Source organism: Phocoena phocoena, chromosome 17 (genome assembly GCF_963924675.1).
Source record: "Phocoena phocoena chromosome 17, mPhoPho1.1, whole genome shotgun sequence".
NCBI lineage: Eukaryota > Metazoa > Chordata > Mammalia > Artiodactyla > Phocoenidae > Phocoena > Phocoena phocoena.
Genome location: NC_089235.1, coordinates 29,812,982 through 29,840,494, shown reverse-complemented (window position 1 = coordinate 29,840,494; position 27,513 = coordinate 29,812,982). Strand labels below are relative to the sequence as shown.

The 27,513-nt window shown below is 36.5% G+C and overlaps 1 protein-coding gene across 1 annotated transcript in view; it reads right to left on the bottom strand.

The window, feature by feature from the left end:
• WWP1 (WW domain containing E3 ubiquitin protein ligase 1) overlaps nt 1–27,513 on the bottom strand; it is a 91,416-nt gene that overhangs the window by 3,509 nt on the left and 60,394 nt on the right. Inside the window, exons 14-23 of the mRNA XM_065895772.1 lie at nt 22,619–22,694; nt 22,440–22,511; nt 19,988–20,076; nt 15,789–15,948; nt 12,104–12,237; nt 11,872–12,012; nt 11,056–11,176; nt 5,998–6,102; nt 3,408–3,504; nt 2,918–2,990 (exon numbers count right to left, since the gene is read on the bottom strand). Coding sequence (XP_065751844.1) covers nt 2,918–2,990; nt 3,408–3,504; nt 5,998–6,102; nt 11,056–11,176; nt 11,872–12,012; nt 12,104–12,237; nt 15,789–15,948; nt 19,988–20,076; nt 22,440–22,511; nt 22,619–22,694 — 1,068 coding nt within the window. The remainder of the gene's footprint in view (nt 1–2,917; nt 2,991–3,407; nt 3,505–5,997; nt 6,103–11,055; nt 11,177–11,871; nt 12,013–12,103; nt 12,238–15,788; nt 15,949–19,987; nt 20,077–22,439; nt 22,512–22,618; nt 22,695–27,513) is intronic.

Here is a 27,513-nt window from a genome sequence, read left to right as displayed (position 1 = left end):
GCTCTGGCACCTTCTTCATAGTCCTCTCATTCACATGGGTGACATGCAATGTCACCCAGAGCCTCTCAATTCTTGCCCTTCCTCAGTGACCTGTTCCTCTACTTCAGTATCATACCTTGAACCTTGTCATCACCAGTAAAGGAAGTTACTAATTAAAACACTCTATTCTCTGATTATCTGTCTTTCCCAACTTATTTCAATTAAAATGCCAACCTGTTAATCCATTACTTTCTCACCATCCTATCTTGTCCTCAGACTCTTCCTATCTTCACTTTTTACTTAAGCCACAGCCCATCATTATAATTACTTTAGAGGTCATGGTCCATCATTATAATCACTACCTTGCAAATATTTTAAAACCCTCTCTCTCCTTTTGAACTTACTCAAACTCAAACCCTGAATGAATTCAACCTTCTACTTTCTCATTCCTTGTACCTTAACAGTTGAAAATTACTGCAGGGAAAATCTGACAACTTAGGTAGATTAGTGTCACTTTAGATGAACTAGTAGATCCAAGTGGGCAATCTAATGTTGTCCAGCATTCTCAGCCATATTTCTACTCTCTGACAGCTCTCCCTTTCTTTCTCCTCAAGTCTTTCCTTTCTTCACTGTTAGCCAGTGACCTCAACCTTATACTCTGAGAAAACAAACCAACAGTGGATTAACTCTATTATTCTTTCACAAAATCTAAAATCTATCTATAGTTTACATCCAACTTTCCTTCCTCTTCTGTTACAACAAAGGAAATGTTCTTGTTTCTATAAAAGGCGAGTTCCTTAACTCACACTCAAAATCCCAATTCTTTTCATCTTTCGTAAAGAATTATCTGATTTGGTTATGAACTCTCTGTCCCTGCCTCAACAATCTCTCCTCCACTGGATTTCACCAATTTAATCTAACCTGGTGTTCTCAAATGTTTTTGGTCACAGGATCCCTTTTCACATCTAAAAATATTGAGAAAGCCAAAGAGCTTTTGTTTATGTGAATTATAGCTGTTGATATTTACCATATTATAAGTTAAAGCAAATTTTAAAAGTAATTTACTTTGAAATAAAAGTAAAATTTTTATGGAAAAAAAGACTATTTTCAAAGAAGTAGTGAAAAGAGTGACCTTGTTTCATATTTTTGCAAATCATTTTAATATCTGGCTTAATAGAAGACATCTGGATTCTGATACCTATGTGAGCATTTATTCTGTGGGACTATATTGTTTTAGATTAAGCATATGAAAACTGTCCCCATACAGACATGCAGTTAGAAAACAGAGATGTACTCACTTTTTTCAGATAACTGTGGATATTATTCTTTGATAATATACTAAATTTGACAAGGTTATGCCTAATATGGGTTTTGAAATCATATCAAAGAACTTTTTGTACTCTGTTATACGAAATCCATTGGTTTATTTTACACTTTGAATGCATGTTTTACCCATGCATGAGTTTGTAACATCATGCGTCGGTCATCTGGAAATACTGGTTCACCAAGTTATAAAGAATTTTCAAATATTAAAAAAAGTCTTGGGAAGCTGTCAAGCTCAAGGTGGTATATACAAGTTTTCCAAAATTCTGATTTTTGCATGAAACCTCAATTTTATCATCACCAACAAATGCTGTTAGTTGTTTTCCTTAAGGTGACAAGTTTTACTTCATTAATTTTCAAGGAAAAAAGTCTGAATAAACACAGTTTGTCTGTCATGTTTTCAAGTAGAAAAAGTGTTCCATAAAGAAAGCAAGCTGTTCAGCTTACAACTCAACAACTGCCTAAGAGCTTCCCCTCAAGACAGCCACCAAAGTGCTTTATGCAGACTTCCCATTTTGTCATACAGAATGTTAAAAAAGCTACATACATACTTCAAGCAACAAGATTTACTAAAATTAATAGTTTTTAATACTTCATAAAGAACAACCTTCAATAAGCCTGGCTTTTTTTTTGCTTTAAACTTCAAATGTGTGGTGTTGAAAAATGCAGAGATAGCAGTTTTGTGCCACTGCCTTGACTTGTGCTAAGTCAACAGCAGTTGACCCACCATTACTTTGGTACCACAAGTGCAAATGTCAAAACAATAAAAAGGCAAAAATGACTTAGTGTGAAAATAGTTTTGATCTCCTGAAAGAACCACATACATTTAAGCCATCACCATCTTTTGCCTGGATGACTATAAGAGTTCTATAACTAGTCTCCCCGCACTCACTCATCCAATTCCCTCTCTCCTCTGTTGCCAGACTGATTTTTCTTGGATCTCATTATCTGCTATTTAAAACTCTTCAAAGGCTTCTAATTGTTCTTAGAAACAAATTCCTTATAATAGCCGATAAGGCTCTACATAATTTAGCCCCTGCCTACATTTCCAAATTCTTTTATCCCCTCCCCTGATTCATTAAGTTCCATTCACACCAAGGCATCTTTTATTTCCTTGAAAAACGACCCTGTACAAAGAGTGCACTTCCCCTGTTTCTTCCCACAGCATGCTATTTATCAAACTCAACTTAAACATCAGTTTCCAAGAAACCTCCTTGACCACCCAATCCAAAGGAGGTTCCCCTCTAGTTGTTCTCTTGGTTTCCTTTGAAGGACTCCTAGCATTTGCAAAGAGTTGTTTATCTGTGTGTCTTTTGTGTCCCCATCCCCAATGGAGTGCAAACTTCATAAAAGGCAGGGAGCACTTCAATCTCATTCTGTACATAGTGGGTATGCTAAATATTTGTTGAATCAATGGATACATTTCTCAAGTATTTATATTAACCAGTCATTCTAATGTGTTTAGTTATAGAATACTATGTTAATCAGCCTGTTCTCAAAATTGAAATTCTGACTACTTTAATGAATAAGAAATTATACTGGGTCTTACATTAAAAAAAAAACAAAACAAAACAGACTCTGGCTTCACCTTCCTATTTAAGATTCTTGAACTTACCATGTGTGGCTTCTTGGTAACCAGGTATCTTTCCCGACCTTTTCAATGCAAAATTTTTGAGGCCCATTACTTCCTAAATCAGGAAAATAAGACAAAATTTATCTGGTCCTTTAAACTTTTTGGTAACTAGTCAAATAATAGAACATGTCACATAGTCAACCTGAATGATACAGAATAAACTACAATGTAAGTTACTTCTGCCTAGAGAAGCTTCTTACTGCTGCAAAGATCCAGGAATAAGAATTACAAAGTGGAAAGATAAGTATTTCTACAGAATCTTGCTCCCTTCACAAAGCAATGGCCAACCAGGCTTTGTGAGCAGACTTTCATTTTTGTCTTACAAGTGTATTCGATACGCTTGTCTTTTTTTGTCTTTTTTTCTGGTAGATGCCCTACATAAAGCACAGAAGAATAATCCTATGGTTCAAGTCTGTTGTATGTCTAAACGCCATTATTATCCCCAAATTATCTACAGAGAAACTGCATTTACCCATGAGCTCAGCAAATCCTCCTAGAGGTAAACGGCAGGTTCCAGTGACAAACTGCAGTAGTCGCATTCTTACTTCATTGTCTGTCTCTTTCACAAACTGTGTAACAAAATCAAATTTACTTTAATATAAAATAAATACTAGATTATCTTCAATAGTGAAAATAGTAGATCCTTAAATTATTAATTTAATTATAAATTAATTAATTTAATTATTATTAATTTAACTTGAAGAAGAAATTTAACACAAACTAGTTTTAAAATATATGTGGTAACTGGCTGCAGCATTCACCATTTATTCAGGCTAGGCACTATGCTCAGTACACTATCAATCTTACTTCAATTAATCCTCACAATCACACCACAGGTTGGCCCCTATTGTTATTATTATATCCATCTTACAGAGAGGAAATGGAGGCCTAGAAAGGTTGTCATTTGTCCATCGTCAGACCACTGACCAGGGCAGATGTTGTGGCTGGGCTACACTATTACAGCTGTCACCTGTTGAGGGCTCCTGCCATGTGCTGTGCCATATGCTTTTTGTGTATTTGGCCCTTACAACAATATTATGAGATAGCTACTACCATTAGCATCCGCACTATACATATAAGAAAATGGAGGCCTGGAGAGGTGAAATAATTTGTCCTTCTCAAACTGCTAATAAGTAGCAGAACTAAGATTTGAACTCAGGTCTGGCTGAGCTCTAAACCACTGTTATCCTGACCCGAGCCACCTACCCTTCTCCACTATAAGCTACCAAAGATGAACAAATACTTCCCAACTGCCACTTTCAATAGTTTGTGGTATTTTCTTCCACTAAACATCATTTTCCCAACTCTCTTCTTCATACTTGAAAACCTAAAGTATGCATTCTTCTAAAAATATATCTAGTTCACAGACTATCTCTTTTCAAAGTGGACATAAATGGGTAATGTGAAATACTGATCTGAATAGGTCTGAGTATCTTACAACTGAAGGCAAGGAACTTAGGGAACAGTCTGAGAGTAGAAATGTATCTTAAAAACAGGGACTAAACTTTAGCTAACAATAGGACAAAATGTTGTGCTAATTATGACCAAAAATGTTTCTGCACAGAATTGTGCTGAGGCAACATATTTCATCAAGACAAAGAAATACAGCTTATTACCAGGTCTGGCATAAACCTCACCACTGTCCCAGAAACAAACCCAATTCAGAAAACACAACTATTCATTTGGATTTACATAACTCAAGGCTTAAGCTCCTCGAGTATATAAATACAAAGTCCAAAGGGAAAGTCAGGGAACAAAAGGAGTAAGAAGCTGGTAATGAGCCTAAAAGGGAAGATTACAGATACCTGCACACATTCTGTATGTGATGCAATTCTGATGTTTTAGGCTTGAAAATAGAGTTATTCTTACCTTTTTGTTTATTTATTTATTTTTACAATAGATAATACATGCACATAGTGTGGAACTCAAAGGCAGTAGAAGGGCACAGCAGGAAGAGCATCCCACACATGCACCTCTGCCTCAATGTCAGCTCTCTGCAACTGCTGCTCGCGTGCCCTCTACCTTTACGGATGCTGTATTCATACACTAGCAGACACTCTGTCTATACAGAATATATATTTTCCTTTTAACCAAATAATATACACACCTTTTTTTCCCTTAATATTGTATTGAAAAATATTATCCTCCAATATTTTTGTCAATTTGCATTAAGAAAAAGAATGATGACAAGGTACATAATTACATAATGGATATATTACAATTTATTTACTCAGTTCCCCCCGACGGACATTTAGGTGTCTCAAGTCTTCACTAGTGTACCAATAATGTAGCAATAAATACTCTGGTATGAGCCATTTTGCATATGTGAAGTGTATCCATAGGATAAATTTCTAGAAGTGTCCACACTTCTTTCAAGTATGGAGCAATAAACATGTGACATATCCTTATGAAAAGATGCAACCTTTGGAAAATCTTTCTATAGTAACAGAAAACCCCAGGCTTTTCACCTGAAAGTGAAACAGTTAAGCACAGATATTCAGTTACTAAGCTGCTCAAATGAGTCTCAATTAGTAAATTTATGTGGATAATATCCCTGGCCTAGAGATTTTAAATTTCAAACAACACACAAACACAAACAAAAGAAAGGAGAGGGAAAGAGAGAGAAAGGAGAGAGAGGAAAGAAAAGTCATTCCTGGACATTATCCTCTAGATTGTTCTAACTCCCTGGCATATTATCACCTTTAGAGGAATTAAGTATCTGCATTGACTTTCTCATTAAAAACATACTTCCTCATTTACTTCTAGAATTAAGTGGAATTTATAGAATACTTTCATACTACTAGAAAAAAATGTTATACCTACAACTATTACCATTAAACTATTATTTAAAGAAGATAGTCATTTATTCTTTCATTTAGGAAAAAAGCAATGGAAAATCCTTTAACAAGTATTCACGCTATGCACTTCCGACTTAAAATTCAAAGACTAAATACCATGTCTAAAAGCAGTCTCAACTTTAAAAGTGAACAGTTTTCAAACCCCCATTTCATTAGAAAACATTTTCTTTGAGTACTTTGATTCAAAAAGATAAAAGCAAATACCTGCCAAAACCAGATGATCTGCTTGCTGTTTCTGGTATAATGTCGATACACCGTGTTTCTCTGCCAATCTGCTAAGTCAACCTCCTGCATGCCACACAACATGACCTGGGAAAGGAGCACAGCATCAGGTCACAGTAAAGATTTAGTGAAGAGAGTAACCATGTGACTGAAATCTGCTAATGCCCAGCTATGCACATGCATAATTATGTAAACAGCTATGTGTACATCAAATAAAGGTCACAGTAAGCAAATCCAACAAAATCTGTGGCAATTTAACATGCAGAATTCTATGGCACTTTATCTTACCCATGTTTACTGAACTTAAACTGAAAACATTTAAAGTAACTATTCATCAAGAAAAACATCAGCTGTGTGCCAGAATAATCTCTTTTACTATAAATATATCCCAAATTAGACATACAAATTACAAATAAATTTCTAGTTCTTCTTTTTTTTAAATCTATGCTACCTTATCTATTTAAAATTAAAAATATATTAACCTCTTGTTATTCATCTATCCAGGCTTTGAGAATAAAATATTCTACATACGTGAAATTTTCAAATTAACTCCAGTTTATTATATATGGGATGAAAACTATTTTTGGCATAATAAGATAAAAAAGTATAATACTTTATTTCTCATAAGTCAACTATGATCTATAATTTACATACAATAAAATGTGCATATTTTAAGTACAGAGTTAGATGCTTTGACAGATGTATACACCGGTGTAACCACTACCATAATCAATAGGTAGAATATTTCCATCGTGTCCCTTGTCACAGTTAAAACCACCATCCTTATCTTTGGCTCTAGGTGATCAACGATTTCACCATAGACTAGATTTTTGAGAATATGAGGCAATACTACACATATCCCCTCTCTTTTCTGTTTTCTTTTCCCGCTTAGTACAATGTTTATGAGATTCATCCACGTTGTTGTGGGTACCCGTACTTCTTTCATATTGCTGAGTGGTATTTCATTATATAAATATACAACAATTTATTTATCCATTCCCTTGTTGTTGGACATTTAGGTTACTTCAAATTTTTGATTTTGATGAATAAAGTTGTGATGAACACTTATGGAAAAGTTTTTGTGTGAAAATATACTTCATTTCCACATGAATAAACACCTACTAGTGGAACTGCTAGGGCATAAGGCTGATGTATATTTAACACTGTAAGAAACTACCAACAGTATCCCAAAGTGGTAATACATTCAGTTTGAATTTGCAATTCCCCAATGACTACTGAGCATCGAATGTTTACGTGCCATCAGTATAGCTTCTTGGGCTTCCCTGGTGGTGCAGTGGTTAAGAGTCCACCTGCCAACGCAAGGGACATGGGTTCAAGCTCTGGTCTGGGAAGATCCCATGTGCCACGGAGCAACTAAACCCATGCACCACAACTACTGAGCCTGCACTCTAGAGCCTGCGAGCCACAACTACTGAAGCCTGCGCGCCTAGAGACCGTGCTCCACAACAAGAGAAACCACTGCAATAAGAAGCCTGCGCACCGCAATGACGAGTAGCCCCTGCTCGCTGCAACTAGAGAAAGCCCGCACGCAGCAATGAAGACCCAACACAGCCAAAAATAAATAAAATAAATTTATTTAAAAAAGAAAAAAAAGTACATAGCTTCTTTTTGTAAAGTGAGTCTTTACTTTAAAAAAATTGTCTTTTTACTGAGTTACAAGTTTTTAATATATTCTGGATACAAGACCTTTGTCTCAAGAGTTTCTCTCAGTGTGTAGGTTGCCTTTTCATTTACTTAACAGCATCTTTTGAAAGGAAGTTTTTAGTTTTGATGAAGTCCAACATCCTTTGTGGGTGTGTGTGGTCTACTGCTTTACTGTGTTCTTCCTAAGACACTTCTGTCCACACTAAGATTTTTCTGTTTTCTTTTTAGCTTTCATATTTATGTTTATGATTTATTTTAAATTAATCTTTGTTTATGAGCTGAATAGGGGTTAAGATTAATTTTCTTCCATATGAATATCAAGTTGATCCAGCATCACTTGTTTAAAAGACTTCCCCTTTCTCCATCAAACTATATTACCTCTGATGAAAGCCAATCGACAATATACATATGGGTCTACTTCTGGACTCTCTAAGTGTTCCACTGATCTCTTTGTCTATCCTTGCACAAATACCACACTATCTTAAGTACTATGGCTTTATAATAAGTCTTGAAATCTGGTAGTTAACATCCTACAAGCTTGTCCTTTTTCAAAATTGCTTTGGTTAATCTAAACCCTTTGCATTTCCTTGTAATTTTAGAACTAGCCTGTCAATTTCTATAGAAAATTCTGCTGGGATACTGACTGGGATTGTGTTGAATATACAGCTCAATTTAGAGAAAACTGACATATTTACAATATTGAGTCTTCCAATACATAACATGGTATATCTCTCCACTTACTAAAATCTTCTTTAATTTTTCTGAGCAATGTTTTAAGTTTTTAGTGTAGAGTTCCTACAGGCCTTTGGCTAAATTTGCTCATTTTTTTTATGCTTTAGTAAATGAAACTTTGAAATTTCAATTTCTAAATGTTTGCTGCTAACATATAGAAGATATACAATTGATTTTTAAAATCACTGACCTTGTACCTTACAGTCTTACTAAATTCACTATTATTTCTAGTAGTTTTTTGGTAGGTCCCTTAGGATTTTTCTAAGTCAACAATCATGTTATCATCTGTGAATAAAGGCAGTTTTACTTTTCAATCTTTTTGCTTCTACTTTTGCCTTACTGCATTGGCTCAGGAATCTGGTACCATGTAGAACAAAAGTGGTGAGAGTGGACATCTTTGCCTTGTTCCCAATCTCAATGAGAAATATTCAAGGTATCACCGTTAAGAATGATGTTAGGGTTTATCTTTTTTGTTGATGCCCTTTATCAAACTGAGGAAGTTGCCTTCTATTCCTAGTGTGATGAGAGTTTTTTTAATAAAGAATGACTGTTTTATCTTCTTAAAGTTAAAACAGATTTTAACCTGTAAAAAGGGGCATGGCATGATTATGAATAACCATTATTTTGGATAATGGTGTGAATATCCCTTATTGTGGTATTATTCATGGTTAAGAGAGACAATGAATGGGAGTAAAAGAAAGAACAAGAGGAGAAAAGTCAAGGCAAAGCAAAACAAAACAACACGAATGTCCATTTTCTCACAGCTCTGTACTATGAGCTAAAGGTAAATCAGTAATCAATAAGGGCTTTAGTCTCCTTCTCTGTGTAAGGAAATTATCTTATGGCCAAACTATTTCACAAGGCTCTAGTAAAGACTGTAAATGCTGCCAAGGGTGATATAAAGTATGCACCTATTAATATCCTTGTTGATTTACTGTTTCAGTTTCATCTCAGCTCTAATGTCAGGCTCTTGCCGTAACATCCCTCTTTCACTGAGTGGGCCTCTAAAGCAGGAGTTCTTAATCGGGGGTATGGAATATTTTAGGTATATGCATATTGAGTATACAAAGTTTTAAAATTTTCTTCAGATTCTTAATGAAGTCGGTGATTTAAAATATGATTAATACTACTCTAAAAAGTATCTTCCATTCTACTAATGCATTTCTGCTAATTTGTGTAAGCAAGCTATTAAGAGATGTTAACCAGGTTTACAGAGTCTACATGTAATTCAGGCTCAGAGTACTGATTTTCATATACTTCCCATGTCAGAGTTTCTAGAAGGCTAATTCCTACATAGGGAAAAATGCTAATTTTTCATATGCACATTTGATTACATGAACAAACCAAGTTTCTTAATAGAGGACCAAAGATGGCTGCCTCCCAAAGAAGGTGGGGGGAAATGCAAGCACCTTCCTAACGCCCTGCCTGTGTTCTAATCTAATGTGGAGAAGACTTGGAGAATTCACAATAACTAATCGTTAGGGAAATACAAATCAAAACCACAGTGAGTTATCACCTCACATCCATTAGAATGGCTATTATTAAAAACAAAAACAGAAAGTAACAAGTATAGGCAAAGATGTGGAAAAGTTGGAAGCCTCACATACTTTTGGTGGGAATGTAAAATGGTGCTGCTGCTATGGAAAACAGTGTGGCAGTTCCTCAAAACGTTAACTAGAGAATTACCATATGATCCAGCATTCCCACTCCTGGGTATATATCCAAAAGAACTGAAAGCAGGGTCTCAAAGTGATATTTGTACACCCATGTTCACAGCAGCATTATTCACAATAGCCAAAAGGTGGAAGCAACCCAAAGATCCATTGACTGACGAACGGATAAACAAAATGTGGTATATACATACAACGGAATATTACTCAGTCTTAAAAAACGACAGAAATTCTTACCTATGCTACAATATGGATGAACCATGAGGACATTATGGTAACTGAAATAAGCCAGCCACAATAAGACAAATACTGTATGATTTCACTCATATGAGGTAAGGAGAGTTAGTCAAACTCAGAAACAGAAAGTAAAATGGTAGTTGCCTGGGGCTAGGGAGGAAGAGGAAATGGGGAGTTGTTTAATAGGTATAGAGTTTCAGTTTTGCAAAATGAAAAAGTTCTGGAGATTGGCTGCACAATACTGTGAATATACTTAACATTACTGAACTGTACACTTAAAAACGTTCAACATGGTAAATTTTATGTTATGTGTATTTTATCACCAAAAAAAAAGGAAAGAAAAAAAGCATCTCTGATACATTGTACTTCTAACAATTCTAAAGTACAGTTAAGACCACTAAGAACTCATGACTTAGAAATCTAGTCTTTGGGGTAACTCACTACCAAACCAGGAGTTCCCCAAATTATCAATAAGGTTGCACTCACTCTTTAGGAGCCCTAACAGTTGGCACTGATTGATGATTCTGTGCTCATGACATCAGCACATTTTGGAGAACTTAAGACCTTTACCCAATGCTGGGATTTTAGTACCCCCTGAACATTTGGATGAATGAGAGAGGATTGAAGATTGTGCCACATGATTTTAAAACTTGTGGACATTCTTTTGTAAAAGTGTGTAACAACAGTCCCTCCTCCCATTAACATTCCCTATAAGAGCATAATAAAAGATCCTAACCTCCAATTCTTTTTCATCAAAGTACTGCAGCCACTGAAGGGGAACAACCTCATTAAAACCATCCAGGAAAGCTTTGGTCTGTTCTTGTACTCCTCGAGAAAAACGCCACTCTGTCATTAAACTGAAAATAAAGATAATATTTAAAAATAGGTAATTTGTATGTGAGGTAAAAGGCTAAAAACAGAGTACTTCTTAACCATCACTAAAAAAGAAAGTGAAGAAAATCAGTATGCTGTATGAGTCGTATAGAATTCAAGAGAACACAGTTTCACAATAGAAGTTGTGGTGAGCACTATTAAGAGTCAGTTAAAAAGGGAAAGTGAGATGGAATAGGAAATGAGCGTTAGAGTGCTTAGGCAGGCGTGGCTCTAGGCTTGGTTTTGCTACTATCGAACAGAGCACCTCTGTCTCCTCATCTAGAAATGAAGAGGCTGCCAATGGTCTCTGATTTTTGATCGGGACAAAGGTAGGATGCATACAGCAGGTGGCAGTGGGAAAGTGAAGGTCATCATACATACTCTTATTTCAGGAATACTGGTACTGTTGAGAAGAGCTTAAATGTATGTCAGAGGCAAGGAAACTGGGGTTTTGTTGTTTTTTTTACTACATTTGATTTTTGAGCGGTGTCAGAGCATGTTTATAAATTGAGGGGAAGACTGAGTAGAGAGAAAAATGATTAAAAAGGATAAGTGAAAGAGGGAATGAATGTGGAACATCTTCCCAGAGGCACAAACAAGGTATAAAGGTAAGGGTATAGATAGTTCTAACATGCTCTAGTAGTTACAGAAATTAAGGTCAATCGGGTAATCACCTTACCCAATATATTCATCTTTATTCTCCTCCGTCACCAGGATATTGGAACCTCCCAACTTCAGGTCATGTGAAGTAACTTTTCCCAAAATCTCCATGTCAACAGAAAAGTACATTTCTAAGCCACATTCTTCAATGTTGTTGTCTCTGGGTGATATAAATATATACAACCACTAATTAACAAAATATGTAAAACTGATTTCAAGAAAATACCTTATTGAAAGATAAATCTTCAAACCTTATCCAAATAAGGGAGTTATAAAATTCAGTATCAATAGATTCCAAATCCTTAATAGTCAGTTTTTTACTTAGCATACGCTTGTAGAAGGGTAAAGAGAAACCAGTATCAATGAACTTTCCATGAAAAAGTGCCTGCCAAGAAAAACAAAAAATGTTATTTAAAAAATTACAGAGTAACAATTTTCTTATTCACAGCACAATGATAACAGAGAAATCATGAGGCTTTACAGGCAAAAAAAGTAATAAGCATAAATCATGAAAACTAAAATATTACATAAAATGCTAAGTATGAAAAACAAATTTACAGAGTTAAAACAGCATCTCTTTAACTGAGGTCAAACACTTAGCTCTACCGTGTCCTATCAAAAACTGTAAAAGAGGATGATAATGGAGCTTTATCAAACCCCCACTCTTTCTAACATGTTTCATGAATTACATTAACCCCACTGAATGGAGAAATGAAGACATCTCAGGGCCACCGTGCATGCACCTGGAAAGACCCCACCCCCGCTTTCTTATCTCACAGTTGCCTAAGAGATTTTCAAGACTAACCCCACGGTGCCTTCACTCCTATTTACAAGAGTCAACGCAGGAAGTCCCAGACCTGCAGTACCTTGACTCTCACCACGATCTGCCCGTCCACTTTGATATCTGATTCCATGTCTCTCATCTCCCCAAACTCTCAAAACCACCTACTGTGTTTTGCCCTCTGAAGCTCATGATCCATCATATTAGCAAAACCCCCCACATCCTCCACTCATTCTCTGAAGATTCCTTTAGCATCTTGTTGTAACACAAATCTGGCATTTTTCTGAGGACGCTGCTTCCTTTCAAACCTCTCAGAGGGATGGCTGTTTCTCTCCTATCCTCCCTCATGTCACCAGGCCTAGGAGTGGGGTGTGTGTTGCTTCTCATTACTAATGTCACCTCCCTAACCCGCCCCAGCTTTCAATTTCAAGCCCATGCCACCCCACTGCCTTCGTGGCTCACCACCCCCCAACTCCTTGCTGCAGTCATCCTTAGGTCTCCGGGTTTCTCCCCTTTACTCCTTCAATGCTGTTTTTTTCGACATGACCATCATCGTTCTGAAGATTTCAACATCTACACTGATGATTCTTTTACTACCCTGGAGTTATAGTCCTTTCCATGATCTTAGTGTCTAACTTAGCTAAACATTCTCAACACCATACCCTAGACACTGTGATTAGCACTAGCTGCAATCCTGCATAAACTCAGTTCCAAACACCTAATTTTCCAGCTCACTGCCCTTAGTAATAACACCAGCAACGTTTGACTCCACTGGGATCTAAAAAAATCAGGGAACCTGTTACCTTATCACTCTCTCTCTCAGCCCCCTTGTGAAGTTCTCTCTCCCCTTACTCAGTTTAGAGTCCACCTTCAATCATCAAAATTCCTCCCTTGTACCTTCAAATCCTGTCTCCCTGGTATAAAAATACAATACATCAATACCTTTGTATTTCTGGCAAAATCCAAAGCCTAGCTAAATACAACTGTCCACCCACTCCACGCCTATGCCTGGGCAGTGGAACATGCCAGAAATGTATATGCAATCATGCTGACTGGTTCATGACCAGCGCCCTCAGGTGGGAGCCCACTGCATTCACAGTCTCCCTCTCTCCCAGATGACTATTTCATTCCTCAAGTACCTCCTCACTCTGAGCTAATGATCTTGCTTTCTATTTCACTGAGGAAACAGAGCCATCGTAAGAGAACTTTTGTGTGTTCCACCACATCTGCTCACTAATAGCGTCTGAATCTATGTACTCTTATTACAGAGAAGCTCTCTATTGCTTCTCTGTGCAACTAAACAGATCTCCTCCTTGCTCTCCTATTCAAGGTCATTGCTCCCATATTCCCTATCTCCCTGACATCCTCAAATTCTTTCTTCTCTTATCATCATCAGAGAAGATGTTTCATCCTCCTCCTATTCTTGGTTCCTTACGTACTTCTGGTTACTGCCCAACTTCTCTATAGTCCTTTATAGCAAGCTTCTTTAAAAAGATCTGCTTACATTTGTTGTCTCCACTTCTCCTTGCATTCTCTCTTCCTTTCACTCCCTCCGATCGTTCCTCTCCACTGCCCCTGAGTATCATTCACCTGGCCAAGTCAAACGGTTACTTCTCAGACCTCATCTTGCTCAGCCTACCAGCATCGGACACAGTTGACCACTTCTTCCTTCTGGAAACACACTTCCTTCTTCCTCTGTCTTCTGGACACCGTTCTTATTTGATTCTCCTATCTCCTCCTCTGCCTCAGCTCTTTTGCTGGCTCCTTCTTATCTCCCCAATTTACGTGTCCTTAAACGTCTTCTCTGTCCACACTTACTCTTTAAATGGTCACACGCCTTACCTCGATATCCCCTCATGGCCAGCCTTGTATATCCAACTACCTATTCTACATCTCCACTTGAGTGTCAGCAGGCATCTTAAACAAACCAATTCTGGACTCCCTCCACCCCCCACATTTCCTCTGGCCACAACCCTGCTGTCCTGGGAAATGGCAACTGCAACCAGACAGCTTGGTGCCGTACTTGACTCTCTTTCCCTCACACCCTGCATCTAAATGGTCAGGAGACCCTGTTGGCTCTACCTGCAGAATATATCCAGAATCCAAAGCACGCCTCACTACCTCCACTGCTACACCGTTCAAGTCCAAGCCACTACTGCCGCTCACCTGGGTTGCTGCAAGTGGTCTTCCTGCTCCTCCTCTTGCGTTCCTCTGCCCTCAACTAGTCTCTGTCTACACAGCAGGAAAGTCAGCTTAATAAAACCTAAGTCACATTATGTTACTTAGACTATGTCACTCCCTGCTCAAAATGCTTAAGGGAATTTCCCAAAGATTCCACACACTACCTCTCAACCTCATCTCCTACCACATTCTCTCTCAGATACTCTGCTCCAGCTATGATATTTTTCATTCAAAAACGTACTTCCACCTAAGACCCATTTTTCTTGCTGTCCCCTATGCCTAGAATATTGTTCTCCAAAATATTTGCATGATTCAACCCCTTACTTTCTTCTTATTTCTGTTCATGTGTTACCCATCAGAGGCCTCCTCTAATCATATTAAATAAAAGAGCAACACTGCCTTTCCTTCAGTACCTACTTATTTATTCTTTGACTCCCTCTAACAGAATTTAGATCCCTGAGAACAGGGACTGTGTCTTTTTTTCATGGTTTCATCCCTCTCATACTATGATACCACATAGTAGTAGGCACTCAATAAATATTTGCTAAGTGAATGAACAGACAATAAAGTGCAAATAAATAAATACAAACACTTCTCAAGAAGGCCATAGTCCCACAAGACCTTCTGCAAAGCTCTGAAAATTCCAAAAACATTAATCGAGTTCAATTATTATACAACTCAGATTTTCCTGTTATAGAAAAGTGGTCATACTATAATTAGGTTTAAATGAAAGGACTTTTAAAGACCAAGTGGCTATATCAATAATCTTCATATTCATAATCTTGATTTCACACAGGTACTCAAAAAATAAACTATATATTGATACTCTCTGGGCAAACTTCCTTGGTAAGAAAATTTGTGAACACACATAATCAAGGATAATGTGTATAATTTTTTATAAAGTCCTCTCTAAAATACTTTTGAAATAAGCAAAGTTTAAATAAATAAATAGGTAATTGAAAGTCAGGACTCACCATAGCAATAAAGCGACCAATGAAACAGAAGTATGAAAGATGGTCTGGATTAATGGTTGATGCTGGATTTATCTGCAGACAGTAGTTGTTCTTGCCAGCATACTCAAACAAGCAATACATGGGGTTCAAAACTTCATGTGAAAGCAAGAAAAACCATTCTCTACAAGAAAATAGGTCAACATTATTTTTAGCACCCATACGTATGAATTTAAAAACAGATCTTAAATACATCCATCCATCCGTCATACCCCTCTGCTCAACAGCCTTTAACAACTCTGCTGTCCAATTCCTTAGCCCTCCATTTAAGTTTCTCTGCAATGTAGCCCTCCATTCCAAGTTACCTGCCAGTTCCCGAGTCGCCAAACTATAAACTTGGTGTTTCTGACATATAGCGTGCTTCTTCCTATGCCATATTTTTGTTTGTGTATGAATCCTCCACATCAATTCAGCCTATGGGGATCCCACTTTCTCTTTCAAGTCCAGCTTAGATCAATTCCACTTTAGCAATTTTTTGAAGCAATTTTCAGTGTATTTCAGTATCTCAGTCACTGAATACTTTGTGGTAACAACCTCACAATAGTAGTCATTTTTCTGCACTGGACTGGCCCACTTGACCACTACATCCACCAGACTGTAAGCGCCTCAAAAACAAAAGTCATACCTCTATATATTTTTTATATCTTTAACTCTCACAGGCATCCTACAACCTATATGCAATAGGTTTTAATAAATATTTGCTGGTGATACTGAGATACACAGCTCTGCTGCTATGGAATAGTTTTAATTTTTTCTTGCCAATGCATTAAAAAAGGAACTAAAATTTTAAAAGATGAAACCTTTAAATGTGATAGGCATTCTCTAACTTATTACCACCTAGTTTGCTTCATTTTAAAAAGTCCAATATACACAACCCAACTAGATAAAAGATTAATAATTTATATTACAAAATAAACTCAATTTGCAAAAACTCTCTTCAACAGCAATTTCTTCTAATGCAGGGTTCCAAACTCAAATGTCTACAGGTATCAGTAAGTGAGTACAAGGGGTTTCCTTCTCTGCATGGGCTGACATTCTCTACTTAGCCACAACCCCCTATTCCTCATTGTATCCCTGATAAAAGTTATCATCAGTCTTAAGGAAGAATTACTTCCGGGCATATAATCATAGTCATTAGACAACTTGGCAGTGGTGGGCAGGAAGTGAAAAAGAGTGTATGCTACCCTAGAGGGGAAGAAGCTACTCTGATTCGGTCAACTGACGCCATGTGAGAAGGTGGGGTAAGTGATTTTAAAGATAAGCCAGAAATCTTGATTCACAGGCATAATCTAGTGATTTCCTTTAATGTCGTTAAGTAATGTAAAAAAATTTAAAATCACAATGGGGGGGCCATCACTGTGCAGGCTAGATCTGGCCTGGCAGCCTGTTTACAAATGTTTTTCCAAAACTTTCAAAACACAATCTTGGAAACTTACTGAAGGGTAGAGAAGGGAGTCTAAATCAACTGAGAAATGATAAACACCAATTTATAAAACGAAATCCAGTCCCAACATAAGTAGCTGAAGCAAGTCGACCTCGCGCTGTAATGAGGCAGAAGTAAGACATGTACCCAGGGAAGAGGACTGAACAGATCTAGTGAGAATGTGTTTAGACACAAAAACTAGAAATAAAATTCCCAGTTGTTGCAGATCGCTTTTAGCAAACAACAGCCCAGAGAAAACTAAGTAAATTCAAAAAAAGAATGACTACAACACGGCATCTAACCTATACTCTAATGGTAAGAAAAAAGAAGGAAAAATTCTAACTAGCAAGAGGCAAAGAGTTCCCTTTCAATGTATTCTTCCATACACTCTCAAATGAACTAAAGAGTTACAAGAGGTTGAAAAAATTATTAGACGACAAATGAGCTAGCTGAGCCTAGAGAAGAAAACAGTAAAACCACTAACAATGAAAAATCACATTAGAAGCAGCAAAATGTAGGGCAGTACTGCAAACAGTGACATGAGGATAGGCTTCAGAAAAATCAAAACAAAATGAAAAAGCACAAAGATAAAAATGATCAGAGAAAAGATGACAGACATATAAGACTGACAAAGGAGATTCCACATACCCATGATTGATGTTCCTGAAGGAAAATGGAACAAATGGAACAGAAAAGATATTCAAAGACATAATAGAAGAAAATTTCCCTTAAGTTAAGGAAGATCTTAATATGTTTCTAAAAAAAGATATAAAACAATCAACAATGAAATTAATGAACTTCAAAGAAAAGGCCTATGTGGGCACCCAGAGGAAAAAGCTTCCTACAAGGTGCTGGTCTCCCACTTCACAGTGCTTACATTCAATACTAGGAGACAGGAAAACAATGTCTACAGAGTACTGGAGGAACTAGTGTTGTGTGAGAAACTTATATCTAGTGAAGTTGTTGTTTAAATACAAAAGCAACAGAAAACACGTTCTCAAGCACACAAAACTACAGGACTATGTCACCCTTGTGAACTCCTGACTAAACCAAAACCAATATATGAATAAAAATAAAGAATTTGGGAATAAGAAAATCATGGTGTTGAGTAACTGACTACATACATTATATGCATTAAAACCATCAAAATATAAAATAAAACCCAAACAGTTAAGGTAAAAAAGGGTTCAGATAAGAATGTGACTGGTATAAAGTGAGACACTGTAAAAATAATACCGTATTTCATTTCTAAGATGTACCTTTCTTTTTAATGTCTGAACATTTCTGAAATTGAGACAAATCACAATAGATGTGATATGAATATCCTTTGTGACAGGTAGTTTCTTCTCTGAAAAAACTTAATAATGTTTTAGATGAGAAAATATGTTAATACAACCAGCTCTGATAATCCCACATATATACCTCCACCAGCTGTACCTAGTCCCACAACTCTTTTTAAAAGCCAGCTGTACTAAAATTGTGATTATGTAATTCTGTACACCCGTGAAATATGAGTTCAAAAAGAGAGCTGTTTCTATGAAAAGCAAGTTTAATTCTTTGGAAATAATTAATGAAAGTGTTTTACGAAAAAATAAATTGCTGTCAAATTAGGTTTGGGCAAAGCAATTGAGGGGAAAAAAATTAAATAAAAAGGATTGCCCATTCTTATTGCTTCACAAGTGCCTGTTAACAATATACTTAGTGAATGTGGAAAACTTTATTCTCAAAAGGACTCAGACTGGATTAAAAACACAAACATAAAACCAGCATAAACTGATATAATAGCAAAGCATAAGAAACAACCTTATGGATGCTGATCCATTAATTATGCTATCTCCAGACAATGGAGTATTGTGCAACCATTAGTATTAGCTCTATACATGATATGGAAAGATGTCCATGATATACAAAATAACAAAATCAGGCTGCTATATTGTGCATATTGTATGATCAATTCTGTTTTAAAAAACAGCAAATATGTACGATATCACACATATATTCAAATTTATATACAGTTGACCCTTGAAAAACATGCTTTTGAACTTTGCAGGTCCCCTTTTTGTGGATTGTTTTCAATAAACATAGTACCTGTATTTTCATTTTACAAATCTTTAACTAAGTGTGGGGAAATGTTTGTGCTCAATTAGAGACAACAGTGTGTGGAATCAAAAGAACTAGGGTTCGAGTCCAGATTCTATCCAAACTGCTTCAGCTTCCCGCCCTTGGGTGAGTCACTTATCAATTCCTTTGTTTTGTTTTTAACTGAAATATAGTTGATTTACAATATTGTGTTAGTTTAAGGTGTACAGCAAAGTGATTCAGTTATATATTTTTCACACTATATTCCATTATAGGTTTGTACAACATACTGAATATAATTTCCTGTGCTATACAGTAAATCCTTGTTGCTTATCTATTTTATGTATAGTAGTTTGTATCTATTAATCCCATACTCCTTTGTTTCTGAAGCAGAGACAGCAGTACGCAGAGTTTTGACAATGTAGGGGTCGGCATCCCTAACCCCCATGTTTTCAAGGGTCAACCGAATAGGCAGAGAAAATGTACAGGATAACCAACATAATAATAATAATGGTTACTGCTAGACTTATGTGAATATTTCAATTTTTGTTTTTAAAAATAACTTTGGATTGCTGTTGAAAAAATGTATCATTTCAAGAATATATCCACTGCATACAATGGAGATACACTTATTTCAAAGCAGATATGTTTTTTATTTTACCTTGCTAGACCACCATAATCAAGTCCTTCTTCTCCTCTAAATATTACATACAATCGCCTCCTCAAGTCATAGGGTTTTAATGCCATAATCTAATTAAAAACAAAAACAAGGATATTTAATCACTCACATATAACATAAGTTTCCTCCAAAACAATTTTATTTTAATTTCATCTGTATTTTCAAAAATTACACATTTCCTTACCTTATACAACAATGCTTTTAACTCAAGAGATAACTGGTTTGTTCCACAAACTAGCAAAGATGTATCTTACTCCCCTAAGCTTTCTCTGATACACTTTCATAAATCTCTTTCCCCTCTTCTGGTATTAAATGGTAGTTCTACTTTGGGTTAGTAGCAGAGAGGAACAGTTTGACACAGAAGTTTTTAAGGTTAAAAAATATTCCCTCCTTTGTCGCTCTCCAAATTTTACCAGAATCTTGTAAAAGGTGACTTATAAGTTTTTTTGGCTAGCAACACTTACTGAGAAGCAAAAGTTATTGCTCTGGGTCCTGCTTATACCACACATTCCATTTCTCAGTATGAAAGGAACTCAGCTATTGTGACGAATTATTTATAAGATTATAAATATAAGCATAAAAAAGTATATCTTAAAATAGTATCTATACCAAATTTTTATAATCCTTAAAGGCTTATACTAAGGTTACTAGTAAATAGGCTTTAATTCTGGATAAAAATGAATTACTTCCCAAAGCCAAGACTGGTCTGGGTTGGGGCACAGCTCACCAGCAGGCCTCCACTTCACTGGAAGTCATTGGCTCAGTCTTGCACAGCACGATTCTCCCCAGGCCAGGGGACAAAGCAAAGTAAAATCTACCATGAATTTAGATGTGCACTTACTTACTAAAACAAAGTTCACACAGAGCTTGGGACTAGCTAAGAATTTATCAACTCAAACCAAAAGAAGTTGTGATAATAAACAGTTATATTAGTATCTTGTCCAAACTCCAACAGCTATTAAAATGAAGCTAAGGTTTGAACATCACTGACTTGAGAGAGTTGTTATTCCATTGTGGCTTGTATACATAAAAGTCCCTATGTACCTGTACACAAAGGGAATTTTACTTCATCATCTTAAATGGAGTGCTCCAACAAGGTCTGAGATCATGACGCTTAAACAGAAACCGAGAGGAGGTGAGAATTAACACTAGGATTATTAGAGGAACATTTAAATGGAATACGGTACCTATACCAATCTAATTTTAAATAGTTTAGTAGCATTATCATGTCTTTTTTATTTGAGTTAATAAAGTCTTAGAAAAGTAAATAAGTGTCAAAATGTGTCAACTTGTTCCAGAAGCTCTTTAAGCTTTCTTTTAGTAATCTAATTCATGGCAGGATGATTTTGTCTCTCAGCCTAGGTACCTGTGCCTGCAAAATGGAGATAACAACAGAAGCCATCTCAAAGGGACATTGTGAGGATGAAGTAAATGAAATGATAACTCTAAGGTGCCAGTGCTAAGCATGTGGCAGTCACTCAATACACGATGGGGTTTATTATGACTATTATTGTAATGGACACTCAGTAAGTGGTAGTCATTGTTACAGCTGTGTTCTGAATGGTTTAACATTTCTAAGCCCTAACTCCCTTCAGATATACAGAATACAGTGACTCAAGTTGTACAGTCTCTCTCAGTATCCAAGGTACATTGGTTCCAGGACACCCCCACAGGTACCAAATCTAAGGATGCCCAACCTATGCATATCTTCCCATATATTTTAAATCGTCTCTAAATTACTTATAATACCTAATACAATATAAACACTACATGAATACAGGCATGCCTTGGAGATATTACAGGTTTGGTTCTAGACCACTGCAATGAAGAGAATATCAAAATAACTCAATCTACATGAATATTTTGGTTTCCCAGTGCATATAGAAGTCATGTTTACACTGTATTATAGTCTATTAACTGTGCAATAGTAATTTGTCTAAAAAGACAATGTACATACCTTAATTCAAAAATACTTTATTGTTAAAAAAATGCTATCATCTGAGCAAGTCATAATCTTTTGGCAATAGTAAATCAAAGATAACTGATCACAGAACACCATAACAAATTAACAGTAATGAAAAAGTTTGGAATATTTCAAGAAATTATGAAATTGTGACATAGAGACACCAAGTGAGCAAATGCTGTTGGAAAAATGGTGCCAAGAGACCTGCTCAACACAAGGCTGTCATAAACCTTCAATCTGTAAAAATCACAGTACCTGCAAAGCAAAATAAACTAAAGCACAATAAAGCAAGGTATGCCTGAATTTGCTGGCTGCAGAAAATTCAAATTTTGCCTTTCGAAACTTTCTGGAGTCCCCCTTCCAAGCCACCCTGGAATATTTTCTATCCACTGTTGGCTGAATCCATGGATGCTGTACCTGCCGATACAGAGGGCTGACTGTACAATTTTATTCTGATAACATCTTTCTTACCTGTTGAAAGGAATCTTCGAACAATGTCTGCCGGGACACATTGATCTTTACATGACTGGGTAGTGCATTAGACTAAAAACAAAAATAATATCGTAATATCATGTAAGTTACAGGACATGTATTGGGTAAAGATAAAACTAAATGATTATGAACAGAAGATTTATTTACCACCATAGTACCTGGCACAAATAACGGAAGTGAGCAAGTTTCCACCTAAAGCTGCGTTCATAAGCAATCTGTGGACCACCTTTAGTTCTAAAGAAAAACAAAAACAAACCATGTGTTAATTCATAATAAAGCTAGATTTAGTACGAAATTGGAGTGTACCCGGGTCCTACAAATGACCATAGGAAGGTTACTTGTTGGGAGAGAAGTAAAGATGTATTTAGTGGGCCAACAGAGACTTGAGCAATGAGGACACACAACATACACAAAGAGGGAGATTATGTGTATGGATGGATCTTTTGTAAAGAAAGTTAGTTAATGTGCCAAAAGGATGTAACAGCAAACCTAAGAATTGTATGCAAGCAAAAGCATCTTTTGGAAAGAAAATGAAAACATTTATAGAAAATCAAAAACAGATTTGTCATTAGCATAACAAACTAAAGGGTAATAGTAAAAAGTATTTTTTAAGAAGAAGGGGTACAATCCCAGATAACAGAGTGGAGAAACAGCAACAAAATTAAATATGTTGGTAACTCAAAATAAATAAAAAATGTATAAAACAGTGATAATATGTGATAGAATTTAAATATTTATGTATATGATACATAGTCATAGTTAGCTTAACAGGAAAGGTTTCCTCATATTTGGAAAAAAAATATTAAAAGCCACTACTGTTTCAGACAAAAGTCATAAAACATAAATCGTATTCATCAGTTCATTCAGTCCCATGTAATTAATTCTTATTGATCCTGATCTCTTGTTAGCAGTTTATGAAGCCATCAGGTTTTCCATTAGAGTTCTGTAATTTCTTACCCAGTTTGGTGGTATGATTTAAAAGTTATCAGAAACCTGTATTTGTAAAAAAGTCCTTTCTATGAACCTTCTTGAAGATCTTCATTTTTGTAAAAGCATCAGAGTAATATAAATGTCAAAGACTTAAAATGGCATGGTTAAAGACCTGATTACAATGCAATTGACCAAGAAATTTGGTTATTTATGCAACATATAACATCTTAAGATAATAACTAAAATTATGACATAACATTATACCAAGACATATCCAATTTTAGGAACTGCATATAATTTCTAGAACATTTATATTAATAACATTTACCCATATAACCTAAGAAGGTTTATCATCACTCATTTGACAATGCTTCCCATGTAATTCAACATACCAAGTAAATCTAATTAGTTTAATCTCTCTCTTTGAGATGTTTCAGGGAACTTCTGTAACATCCCAAATTTAGCTAGAGGTCAAAAGAATCCTTTTAGCACATTAAAGCTACCTTTCCATTGGGGGGAAAAAATGTAAATCCACACAAAAATACTTTTGCCTGGCAAAAAAATATAAAAAAATAAAATAGATAATCAACAAGGGTACAGTACAGGGAACTCTACTCAATACTCTGTAATAACCTATATGGGAAAAGAATCTGAAAAAGAATAGATACATGTATATGTATAACTAAATCACTTTGCTGTACACCTGAAACTAACACAACATTGTAAATCAAATATATTGCAATATAAAATAAAATTTAAAAAATTTTTAAAAGGATATTAAAAAAAACCTGACAAATTTTCAAATAATCCAGCAGTCCTAATAGAGTACTGTAGGGGAAAAAAAATGTTTCAAAGGGTTAATTCTTATTGGACCAATTCCTTATTGTTGGACATGTAAGTAGGTGGAAAAACTTTAAATATAAATTCTTAAAGTCTTACTCATATTATAGGTTTTAGATCTTTAATGATTAAAAAATTATAATAATGTGCTCAATAAAAGCGTTGGACTAAAAAAAAAAGGGTTAATTCTCACTAACATATTGAGATTTACATTTTTATTAGAAAACAAAAATAAACTGACATTAGGATTTGCAGGAATGTAGATTGCGGGAGAGGAAAAAACCAACAGGCATGATACATGTCATCATGTAGGCATGATACCTACAACATAAAAATATACAATTGAATTTTGTTGTAACACCAGGACTGGCAACAGGAATTGTCTGTGGATGGTATATGTTGCTTTTTCTATACTTTTTGGGAGGTCATGGTTTCAACCACATTTTAGATTTCAACCATATATTAGATTGCAAAAATAAAAAGCTATGTTATTAAAAAAAAAAAAGAAGTTAGTTAAATAAAATACTAAAGTTTACTACTGACTATTTCTTTTTTTTTTTTTTGTGGTACGCGGGCCTCTCACTGCTGTTGCCTCTCCCGTTGCAGAGCACAGGCCCTGTGGCCATGGCTCATGGGCCTAGCCGCTCCGCGGCATGTGGGATCTTCCCGGACCGGGGCACGAACCCGTGTCCCCTGCATCGGCAGGTGGACTCTCAACCACTGCGCCACCAGGGAAGCCCCCCTGACTATTTCAAAAAAAACTTCTTGACAACCCTTAAATCCAAGGAGGAGAAAGGCTCTAGATAGAAGAGACACGAAAGGAAATTCTACCACATCTTAAAAAGAATCTGAAATCGAAACAAATATTGCTGGAGAGAGTAAGCAAAGCAAAATTGAGTTCCTAGGAAGAAGTGATACCCAGTCACCCAGTTCAGCTAGTCAGTGAGGGAAGAAGCAGGGTGGGTGGCATGTAGGGATACGTTCTGGTCACACTGAGACTAGTCACAAGAGAGAGGCATAAAGAACTTTCAGAGTCTTAGGGAACATTTTGGAATGGATGGAAAATGTTCTCTTTTGTTGTCAGGTTCAAGTGAATTCATTCAACAAATATTTACAGAATGCACAGTATGTATCTGGCACTATTCTAGATAGTGAGAGTATTATTGGTTAATAAAACAGATTAAAATACCTGTTTTTGTGCAGCCTATGTACTAGTGAAGGAGATAGACAAGAAATAGAATGAATAAGTATACTATCAATATATATTCAGTGTTAGAAGGGGATAATTATCTCACTACTCCCGCTCCTCAAGAAGGAAGAAAAGGCAGTGTAAAAAGGACAAGGAGTGGGGCTTCCCTGGTGGCGCAGTGGTTGACAGTCTGCCTGCCGATGCAGGGGATACAGGTTCGTGCTCTGGTCTGGGAAGATCCCACATGCCGCGGAGTGGCTGGGCCTGTGAGCCATGGCTGCTGAGCCTGTGTGACCGGAGCCTGTGCTCCGCGGCGGAAGAGGCCGCAGCAGTGAGAGGCCCGCGTACTGCAAAAAAAAAAAAAGGACAAGGAGTGAAGTGGGGAAGAATTTTTAAATTGTGAAAAGGGTAAACAGAGTAGTGTTCACAGATAAAGCAGTATTTGAGCAAAAACATGGTGGGCATAAGCCATATAGATAATATTGAGGGAAACAGCATACCAAGCAGAGGAAATGAAAGCCCAGATGTGGGAGCCTCAGATGTCTGAGGTACAGCTAAGTGGCCAGGGAAGCTGAAGCAGAGTGAATGAGAAGAAATATCAGAGATGAGGTTGAAGAGATAATAGGGGTCAGATGCCATAAGGGCTTGGAGGCCACTGTAAGTACTTTGCTTTTCACTCTGATTGAGAAGGAAACCACTGAAGGGTTTTCTGCAAAGGAATAACTTTCTACTTAAATTAAAAGAAAAAAATTAAAAAGTCTTGCTGCTTTATGGAGAATAGTATTACATGAGGTGTGGGTAGAAAGCAGAGCAATACTTAAGAGGCACCACTCCAAGTGAGAGAGCGTGGTAGCTTGGACCAAAGTGGTGGCAGTGGATGTGGCGAGACACAGCTGGTCCTGGATACCTTCTGAAGGTGCAGTAACTAGAATTCTTGATGGACTGTATGTGAGGTAAGAGAGAAAGAGCAGTCGAGGATAATTCCAAGATTTCTGGCTCAAGCACACCTAAGAGTGGAGTTGCCTTCAACTGAGATGGAAACAGCCCAGGTAGAACAAGCCTGATTGATGGCAGTTATCAGGAAAAAGTTATGAACAGAGTTATCAAGTAAGCAGCTGAATATATGAAACAAAATTTCAAGTGAAAAGCTAGAGATAACATTTGTGAGTCATCAGCATATAGAAATTTTTTGACACTGGATAAGATTCACCAAGAGAATGAGCACGGACAAAAAAGGAAAGAGATCTAAGGACAGAGCTCTGGGTACTTCAATGTTAACAGGCTAAAGAGAAAAGGAGGACCCAAAAAACAGAGGAAGAAGTAAGACCAAAAAGGCAGAAAGAAATCATGAAAGTTGAGTCCCTGTACTATTGATACTTTTGCCAGGAGAGAGAAATTTTTGTCAAATCCTCCTTATTGTGTCAAAACAGAACTGCAAAACAACCCCTCAACTATGTGGAGGTCACTGGTACCCTTAGCAAGGTCAGGGTCAGTGAAACTTCCTTGTTGTCGGTCTGAGAGAGAAATTAGAAACAGCAATATAGAGACAACTCATTTAGTTAGTTTTCTTGTATAGGGTGGTAATAAAAATGAATTTTCACTGAATGGATTTATAAGTTGAAGAGTTATGGCTTTCTACTTGTTCATTTTCAATCTAAGAGAATTAATAGATGATGAGAATAATTCATCAGAGAAAGATGGAAGATAGAAACATGATCACTCATAGAGCAGTTAATTGGAAAAGAGGGGGAAAGATCTAGTGTGCCACCAGAGGGACTGGCCTTTGATAGGAGCAATGACAGTTCATCTTTAGAATGAAGAGGGAAGACAGATACTGGTAGGTAGATAGATGTAATGGTAGGAATTTGTAAAAAACTTAATCGCTGCTTCTATTTTCTTAGTGATGCAAAGATATCACACCTAAGAGTAAGGATGAAGGAGAGATCTTTCAAATAATTAAGCTATTTTTTACCTGGAAAATTCAATTTTGTTGAATGTCTCATTCTCTGACGATGCAGCAGCATGATGCATCTCTTAAGAGCACAGACTCTGCGGACAGACTGCCTTGGTCTGAAACCACTTCCATTATTTGCC